The following is a 10,421-nucleotide window of genomic DNA, read 5'->3' as shown; positions in this document are numbered from 1 at the left end:
AAAAAGAAAAGAAAAGAAAAAGAAAAAAAAAGATATACTTTATACTCTGTTTACTTATCTGGCTTATTTGAAACAGGATCCCTCTATGTAGCTTGGGCTCACCTAGAATTTGTTATGTAGCCCCAAATTGGCCTGGAATTTGTAATCCTCCTGCCTCAGCCTCCCTAAGGAGATGTGTACCACCACAGCACCATATTATAGTTTAAATATGGAATATAATAATAGTTTTGAATTCTAGTTCATGAATAATTAGCTTAAGAAGTTAGTACAATAATTTAGAATGAGTTCAAAAGGATCAGGATAAAAGGCAAACAACTGATCATTAGTGAGTGGTCCAAGCTTTGCAGAGTACTTCCTTTTACAGTGGATATAAGAAACTGGAATGTTGTGTATTTCCTTTCTATTAGTTCTTCAAATGTCTAGCTAACTCTTAGATTTCAACATATTTCTCTAAAATTTCTTCTAAAAGTCATACAATAAGAGTAGCAAATACAGTGCTGTATTTTCAGCACTAGAAAATAGTAGCCAAGTAATAATGATGTAACACTGGCTGTGGGTACAGCAAAGTAAACAGGCTAATTAAGATGATATGGGCAATATCTAAAATCTACAATTAACTTATTATCCTTAGCAACCTGTTATATCTGTTACAAACAGCAAATCACATACAGAGCCAAACCCATTAGAATAACAGCAGATTTATCAACAGAAACTAAAATCCAGGAGAACATGAGATGATATACGTCAGGTTCAGAAAGAAAATTACTACCAAACAAAATTAGCATTACCCAACACAATTATCCTAATAAAAGAGAACTGAAAAGTTTTCATGACTGGCTAGCTGTGGTAGTGCATTCCTTTAATCTCAGCACTTAAGAGGGAAAAGGAAGGGAACCTCTGCGAGTTCAAGGCCTACACAGTCAACAAAGAGTTCCAGGATGGCAAGCGATATGTAGTAAGACTGTGTCTGGAAAAATAGCTTCCATGATAAACAAACTAAGACAATTCAGAAGATACTTGAAAGATAAACATGTGGAGACAGGCACAGGAAAAGGACAAAAACAACAAAAGAACAGCAGGCAATCCACACCTTTCAACAATACCTCAGAGTTATGATGGTCTCAACTTCCAGTCAAAAGACACGGACCAGGAAACTGGTTAAAATATAGGCAAAAATATGTATTGCCTCTAACAAATATCTCACTGGCAAAGATATATACAGTGAGGATATGAAGATGTATCTTGTGGCAAAGATAAAAAAGACTGAAAAAGATACTCCAAGCAAATCGACCTCAAACAGCTATACTAAATCTAACAAAGTAGACAGGTCTCAAACCAAAAATTGGTAAGGAGAAACAAATTAAATTTAAAAGGTCACATCTACCAAGAGGAGGTAGCAATTCTAAAGATATACAAATCAAATATTGACACAACCAATTTAATAAAGACAACCACTACTGGATAGAAAAGCACGGATTGACTACAACATAGTAAAAGTATGTGACCTGAATGTCCCCATTTCACCAGTAGACAGGTAATACAGACAAAAAAAAAATCATCCAAGACAGATGAATCTGCAGATCAAATGGACTTATCTCAATGGCTACAGAATGTATTCTTCTTCATAGCAACCCATGGAACATTCCTTAAATAAGAACATATTTTAGGACATAAAGCAAATCTTAACAAGTACAAGAACACTGAGGTTAGCAGGACACACATGCACACACACACACACACCACTGCTCCCTACCCATAACCCTTCTTATTTCTACTATTGCCACAGTTTCCCCAGAGTCCTCTAGATGCTTTGGCTAGGTCATGGTTGTAAAAGTCTCACTATGCCATATATTTGATGCTGCCCATTCTGTGCTATGACCATCAACGGACAGATCTTGCCCATTTTCCTCTCTGTGGACTTGGGATCTAGGCACTACCCCTACAAGTCCCTAGACATATGGACTGGACTACAGCCCACATCCTCAGAGGACAGAATCATAAGAAATCTTCCATACTTCTACCAGGTCAAGTAGTGTAAGGCTGGGTATTCCCACAAGAACAGACTATCTTCAAGCTGATATGTCCACTGGCATTTATGGTGACTGGGCCAGGGTCACAGGTAGATATGTCTATTAGAGAACAGAGTAAACTCCTTTTACAAGAATATGAAAAAGTCTAGAAACACCATGTATATCTTCAAAGAGTAGTTGCATAGAAGAATTCTAATATAGCCATCATTGACCACCTCAGACCAGAAAACTTTTGATTATTGAGACTCACTTATTTCAGTAATTCAAACTGATTGAAATAAGCTAAAATATAACTACATTGTGATACTTAACATTGATTATCAACTTGTTGGGACTTAGAATCATTGTGGAAACCTACCTCTAGACATATCTATCTCCAGAAATGTTTAACTGAAGACTAGATGTAAGTGACACCCTTTCATAGGCTGTTCCAGGATGAATAAAAGGGGGGAAAAAAGCTAAGCACCAGCATTTATCTCCTCTGATTTCTGACTGTGCCCGATGCTGTGATGCTCTGTACCTCAAACCGTGAATCAAAACAAAGCTTTCTGTCCTTAAGTTGTGTTGTCAAGTATTTTGTCACAGCAATAATCATTAGAAACTCCAAGACAACAATATTTTCCAAATTTCTGAAGTGAAAATTGTAGTAAAAACTTTGATTTCTTTAACACCAAGGTAGTTTTTGTTTGAATCCCAGTTGTGGGAGAAGAGGTTGCTTCACTGCGGGTGATTATGATTTGTCTAATGCACTAGCAGGGGCACTTGATATGGCAGGGCAGGTTGGTACCCACAGAGAGGAGGTGTGACAATGGGACAGGGAGGGGAGGGAACTGCAATCAGGATATAAAGTGAATAAATAAAAACTTAATTTTTAAAAAAGGGAGGATATAGGGTGATAGAATAAATTGAATCTACTAGTCTCAAATACTTTACATTGGTATGGATTATTGCATAGTGATAGAAATTGAAGGTGATTTTGTTCAACTCTTGCTTAATATATTGTACATATGCAACTCATTTAAAAATGTAAACTTCTAGTCTTATGAAAGCTATTGTGCAAACTGTTTAGGATAACTAGAAATGCAAGTTAGTAAGTAGTCACCTATAAATAATCTTACTTGTAGTCTTGTTAGGTTCTGGTTTAGTTAATTACAGAAATAAGCTTTACTTATTCTCTTGTATATGTTTTCAAAGTTCAGCAGATAAGAGCTAGAAACAAGCAATGTTTGTCTATTCAAATATACTATCAATAGACAGACAGTCTTTACTTCAGAAATCTACAGAATTTGGCATTTAAGATGTTTTAATAATAAAGGTGGGGGTGCAATTGGGATATAAAGTGAATAAATTGATTAATGAAATAATAATAATAATAAAATGTTTTTCTGATAGAGATACATCTGCCCCTGGCACTACCCCCAATCTACTTCAAAGATGATGGATACCAAAGAACCTCCACATGGAGTTTGCATCATTTGTGACAAAGATAGCCACTGGGTAAAAAATGGCCCTTAGCTCAAATGCTGACAGCAGGCTGTCCAAACTGTGGAAAAGTAGGACACTGGAAAGTCAACTGCCCAACTTGCAGGGACTAGGTAAGCAAGTCCTTCAAAATTCCTGCTTCACAGATAAATCTGACAGATATTCTGGGCCTACTCCTAGACAAAGAACTATTAAGGGCCTGTGAGAGAGGGAGAATTAGCCTCTCCAAGGGATAAGCTCCCTAATATTATCCAACACAAAGTAGTCAGAGCTGAAACCGTATATATGCAAACAACAAAAATGGATTCAGTAGGTTGTATGTATATATTTATGCACAGTTATACACACATATATATGTAACAATAACCAATGAAAAAGAGACATCCATCATTTGAGAAGGAGGGATGAGTCTTGGAAGGTGTTAAGTGGGATGGTTGAAGGTGTAGGTTATATTTGAATTTAAAATGTATAAAATATAAAAATTTTAAGAATGTTTAAAAAGAATGTAATTAGCTGAATTGCATAATGGCTATATATTTCGCTTTAACACATATAGACATAAATAATGAACTTAGAGACTGGACCTACATAACACAGACCTTGATAATAAAAGTATATAACTCCGCTTTACAACGTATTATGATGGGAATTTTTATATACACACTTTTCATTGGATGTGAAAAGAAAAGTCTCTAACTGTTCAATCTTACCATACTTGTGATTTATTTTAAATTATGTATTTTGATTGACAGTAGAACTCAAGAGTTACACCTATATCTGTCTTTTCTGCCTCCAATGTCATCAGGATACCTGTGATGGTTTGAAAGAGATGGCCCCGGTAGGCTTAGTCACCAGCGAGTGGAACTGTTTGGGAAGGATTAGGCAGTATGGCTTTGTTGGAGAAGGTATGTCACTGGAAGTGGTCTTTTGAGTTCTAAAAAGCCCAAATCAGTTTCTCACTTTCTCTTCCCACTGCCTACAGGTCAGGATATAAAGCACTCAACTACTTCTCCAGCACCATGTCTACCTACCCGCCTAGCACCATGATCCCTGCCATGATGATAATGGGTTAACCTGCTGAAACTATAAGCAATCCCTCAATTAAATGCTTTCTCTTTCAAGTAGTCTTAGGTCATGGTGTCTTGTCACAGCAATAGAACAGTGACTTCATACCTATGAAAAAGCTTTTAGAATGGAAGGACCAACATTAGATCTGAATTTCACTCTTGACTACACCCATCCTGTAGAATAGAAAATTAAATCATATCTGTGAATTTCAAACACTTCCACCAAGAGAGAATCAGTGAATGGAAGAGCTGGGAATCAGGATGGAGAGGTTGTTAACTACCAAAAGGAATACAGGCAAAATCACTACAACATCTAAGATGCCTTTTTCCATGGAAATATCTTACAAAAAAATTTTTTGGAGGCTGGTGAGATGGCTCAGCGGGGAAGAGCACTGACTGCTCTTCAGAAGGTTATGAGTTCAAATTCCAGCAACCACATGGTGGCTCACAACCACCCATAATGAGATCTGACGCCCTCGTCTCGTGCGTCTGAAGACAGCTACAGTGTACTTACATATAATAAATAAATAAATCTTTAAAAATTTTTTTAAAGATTTATTTATTTTTATTGTATATGTGTAGATGTTTATCTGTTTATCTGCATGCATTACCTGCATGCCTGCTGCCTGTGGTGGTCAGAAGAGGTGGGCCAGAACAGGATCCCCTGGAACTGGAGTTAGTGATAGTTGTGATTCATCATGTGGGTACTTGGAACCAAATCTAGGTCCTCTGCAAGAACAGCAAGTGCTCTTAACTGCTGAGCCATTTCTCAAGGCTCCAAAAAACATATAAAGCTATATGATTGGTTATAAGTAGTGGCTAATGACAAAAAGTACAAATTATGTTACTTCCCAATTAACAGGTCTGAAAATAAAGCTTAAAATTAATTTATCTGGAATATTTTGTTTGAATTCATAAATGAAGTTTAGAAACAAAAAATTAACAATACAAAGCTTATTACTAAAATTCTGTAAGAAATCTAATCTACAACTTCAGAAATATAGATTTCAAAATAGGTCTTTAATTTTTCACTACAGTGTGTGTGTGTGTGTGTGTGTGTGTGTGTGTGTGTGTGTGTACATACATCCCATGTCATGTGTGTGATAGTCAGAGGACAACTTGCAGGAGTCTTTTCACTCCTTCTATCATATGGGTCCCAAGGATCCTAATCAGGTCAACAGGATAGATGGTCCCTTTACGTACTAAGCCATTTCACTGGGCTCTTAAATAGGAGTCTAACAAAGGAAACAGGTAAACCTCTTATCTGAAAACAATGTTATACTAAGACCACAAAAGAAAAAAAAACTTGGCCAGCTTTTGATGTTCCCATTGGTGACAGCATATCCTAGGAAGTTTCAACTCATTATTTCTCTGTTGACCTACTGAGGTAATTTGGCAAATTACCCTTCTGCTACTACTTAGCTCTATAATTCTGGGCAATTAGATATGTTGGCCTACAGGGATTCTGGCCTACAAACACAGCACAAAGAGTTGTCATGCCAGATTGATATTAAACACTAGGCAACTAAATATGTTATCTAAAATATAGGTTAAGAAAATTGCAAGAAGTCAAAAATAATTAGCCTACATTAGCCTACTATCAGGAATGGCATGAGCTGAAGAGTTGGCTCAGCACTTAAGAGCACTGGCTGCTGTTGTAGAGGATGCAGGTTCAAGTTCCAGCACTCACATGGTGTCTTGCGACCATCTGTAACTCTAGTTCCAGGGGAATCTAAAGCCTTCTTTTTGACACCATCTTTGAGAGCACCAGACATGCACATAGTGTACATACATATAAAATAATAAATAAATCTATAAAAAGGAATAACATAATTGTCACAAAGCTAATCACTCTCATTAGCAGATTGGATCAGTGGCCTGTTCAGCCAGATGATAAGAAATCACTGTAAAAATGAGCTAGTTGACTGATTAGCCAATATATGCTGAACTCTACCAGATAGGATTTCTTCATGTGTACCTCAAAAGATGGTTGATCCATACATCATTTCAGGAATGTGCAAGACTCACAGATGATCACATCCTTTTCGTCTAAAGCATTTATGCTATTTCTTGCTAAACGTCTCTAGTGTACGCTGTCATTTTCAACCTGATTGCTTGACATACATTTGGCTATTAAATGAAAAGATAGTCAAATTATTTCAAAACAAAAATTTGGAATGCCAGGCAGGATGACACACACCTGCTGTAATACCAACATGCAAAAGGATATGACAGGAGGATCACAATTTCAAGGTTAATGTTGGCTGGATAATGACTTTTTTTTTTTCAAAAATGAAATATATAATACAAACTATAAAACAATGACATTGAGTTAGTCACTGTTCTGTTGCTGTGAAGAGACACCATGACCAAGGCAACTCTTATGAAAAAAAGCATTTAATTGGGGACTTGCTTGCCCTTTCGGAAGGTTAGCCCATCACAGCAGGAATCATAGTGGCAAGCATGGTGTTAGAATAGTAACTAAGAACTACCTCCTGATCCACCAGCAGAAAGAAGGGGCGGTGGATTAGGTCTGGTGGGGGCTTTTGAAACCTCAAAGCCTCTAACTCCCTCTAACAAGGTCGCATCTTCTAATCTTTTTAAACAGTGCTACTTACTGATGACTAAGCATTCAAATATATGAACCTATAGGGGCCATTCTTACTCAAAACACCACAGACACCATGTTTCTTTGCTTATTGCCTTGGCAAGAAATTAAAAGTTTAATATGTCTAACACTAATATGGTCTAGAATGTAGAAAAATATTTTACAATACTGTTAACCAAGTATAAATCACTGTGACCTTTCTGACAGGCAATTCTCTAAGACAAGCATAAATATGTACATGACTCAGCAATTTTACTGAAATGAATCTATCCTACAAAACTACTCCCATGGATGTATAAAAAATATGAATGAGCACATTAAAGATAATTAAAACTTGGAAAGTAGCTAGACATTGTAGCTTACCTTCTTAATTCCAGTCATGAAGATCTCAACCTCAACCCACCCTGGACTATATAGAAAGATCTTGTCTCAAAAGAGACCTGGGAGCTCTTTGAATGTTGATCATTAGACAGAGAGAGAGAGAGAAAGAGAGAGAGAGAGAGAGAGAGAGAGGAAGAGTGGGAGAGTGGGGGTGAGGGGGACAGGGAGAACATGAGAGCATAAGTGATGTGTGGTGGCACATACCTTTAATCCCAGCACTTGAGAAGCAGAGACAGGCAGAGCTCTATGAATTCAAGGGCAGACTGATTGATCTACATAGTGAGTTTGGGCCAGCATAAACGACATAGTGAGTGAGATCCTGTCTCAAAACTATAACAAAAAACAAACAGGGCTGGAGAGATGGCTCAGTGGGTAAGAGCACTGACTACTCTTCCGAAGGTCCTGAGTTCAAATCCAAGCAACCACATGGTGGCTCACAACCACCCATAATGAGATCTGACGCCCTCTTCTGGTACATCTGAAGACAGCTACAGTGTACTTATGTATAATAATAAATAAATTAAAAACAAAACAAAACTTGATGATGTAGTCATACTAAAAAAATACTACACAGTAGTAAAATTTCATAGTGACAGAGAAGCAAATTTGTGAAATGAAGAGTCTAGAAGAAAATAAGATATAATAGTTACTATTCTATGTGCTGGTTAGTATTTTGTCAACTTGACACAAGCTGGGGTCATGTAGGAAGAGGAACTTCAATTGACAAACTGTCTCTTTTTTTTTTCAAAGATTTATTTATTATTATACATAAGTACACTGTAGCTGTCTTCAGACACACAAGAAGAAGGCAGCAGATCTCATACAGGTGGTTGTGAGCCACCATGTGGTTCCTGGGTGCTCTTACCCACTGAGCCATCTCACCAGCCCAACAAACTGTCTCAGTAAGATTGGCCTGTAGACTAGTTAGTAGGGTATCTTCTTGATCAATGAGATGTGGGAAAGCCCAACCCAGTAAGGGCAGTGCCACTCCTGGGCAAGTGGTCCTGGGAGATAAAAGAAACTTAGTTGAATGTGAGCTGCAAGAGCCAGTAAACAGCCTTCCTCCATCATATCTCCTTCAGTTCCTGTCCTAGGTCCTGTCTCGACTTCCCTTAATGATAGACCATAAGCTATAAAATGGAATAAACCTTTTCCTTCCCAAGTTGCTTTTGATCAGTGTATTCATCATAGCAACAGAAAAGCAAACTAGAGCAGTCCAAAAGGGGGTAATTTCCTCTTTTAATTTTATACATTTCTTTATTACTTTCATTTCATTAAAGCAAGCCTGGTTTTCTCTAGTATTCTGAAAAAGTAAAGGCTAAAATTGTCCATTTTACTTACTTGAATGAGATGCATTTTATTTTCTTCTGGAGCTGTAGAGTTTTTTCAAGTATAGAGGAATCACAGGACATGTAGTTTCCTTTTGGTTTTTTAATGTGTATAGGTGTTTTGTCTACAACTATGTTTGTGTACCACATGCGTGCCTGATGTCTTCAGAGAAGAGAAGATGGCATGGGATCACTGGGACTGGAGCTACCTGTGGTTGTGAGATATCGTGTAGATGCTGGCAGTCAAACCTAGATCATCTGGAAGAACAAGACATGCTCTTAACAGCTGAGCCATCTGTACATGCCCAACATCTACTTCCTTTGTTTCGGGTTGGGAGAGTGTTCTGAGGCAGATTAGGTGATTCTGACTGTCCAGGAACCCATTATGTAGACCAGGCTGGCCTCGAACTCCTAGAGATCCACCTGCCTCTGTGCCACAATGCCACAATATGTAGTTCCTTTTCAAAGAATATGATCTAGCAAAGATTCGGAGTTTGAAAGAAAGAAGAAGAGACTATAGAAAAGGAGGAAAGGTCTGGGCAGTGGTGGCACATGCCTTTAATCCCAGCACTTAGGAGGCAGAGGCAGGCGGATTTGTGAGTTCGAGGCCAGCCTGGTCTACAGAGTGAGTTCCAGGACAGCCAGGACTATACAGGGAAACCCTGTCTCGAAAAAAACAAAGCAAAACAAAACGAAAAGGAGGAAAGGAGAGAAAGAGTATCTAGATACTTATAATTCCAGCACTCTGGATGTAGAGGCAGGAGGATCAGGATTTAAATAGCTAGCTCAAGGGTAGCCTGGGATATGTGAAACCTTGCTTCAAAACAAACAAACAACAAAACAAAAGGGAGATGGTTTAGTCAGTAAAGTACTTGCAGCATGAGTGTCTGACTCTAATCCCCAGCACCTACCTAAAAAGCCATGCCTAACAGCAACATGTACGTATAATCCAGTGCTAGGGAGGCAGAAACAAAGGATCCATAGGATTCACTGTGATGGTCTGTACATGACTGGCCTAGGGAGTAGCACTATTCGGAGGTGTGACCTTGTTGGAGTAGGTGTGTCACTGTGGGTGTTGGCTTTAATATACTAGTCCTAGCTGCCTGGAAGTTAGTCTTCCACTAGCAGCCTTAAGATAAAGATGTAGAACTCTCAGCTCCTCCTGTACCATGCCTGCCTGGATGCTGCCCTGCTCCTACATTGACAATAATGGACTGAACCTCTGAACCTGTAAGCCAGCCCCAATTAAATGTTATTTATAAGACTTGCCTTGGTCATGGTGTCTGCTCACAGCTGTCAAACCCTAGCTAAGATACTCACTGACAAGTTAGCCTGCTTTGGGGAACTCCAGAGAGATCCTACAAAAAAAAATATATGGAGAGTGTACTGGCTGGTTTTTTGTGTCAACTTGACACAGGCTGGAGTCATCAAAGAGAAGGGAGTTTCAGTTGAGGAAGTCCATGAGATCCAGCTGCAGGGCATTTTCTCAATTAGTGATCAAGGGGGTAGGGCCCCTTGTGGGTGG

The 10,421-nt window shown here is 38.4% G+C and overlaps 1 protein-coding gene across 3 annotated transcripts in view; it reads right to left on the bottom strand.

The window, feature by feature from the left end:
* Atp7a (ATPase copper transporting alpha) overlaps positions 1–10,421 on the bottom strand; it is a 114,789-nt gene that overhangs the window by 79,726 nt on the left and 24,642 nt on the right. Inside the window, exon 1 of one of the 3 annotated variants that reach the window (XM_031366447.1) lies at positions 8,910–9,378. The exons of 1 other annotated variant lie outside the window; for it this stretch is intronic. In XM_031366447.1, the coding sequence (XP_031222307.1) occupies positions 8,910–8,924 (15 nt within the window). In that variant the 5' untranslated portion in view covers positions 8,925–9,378. Of the gene's footprint in view, positions 1–8,909; positions 9,379–10,421 lie in introns of those variants that run through there. One more of the 3 variants, XM_031366455.1, reaches the window with a different exon arrangement.

This window comes from Mastomys coucha, chromosome X (assembly GCF_008632895.1).
Source record: "Mastomys coucha isolate ucsf_1 chromosome X, UCSF_Mcou_1, whole genome shotgun sequence".
Lineage (NCBI taxonomy): Eukaryota > Metazoa > Chordata > Mammalia > Rodentia > Muridae > Mastomys > Mastomys coucha.
Note: the sequence above shows the minus strand (reverse complement) of the source record. Positions and strands in the feature narration are given on the sequence as shown.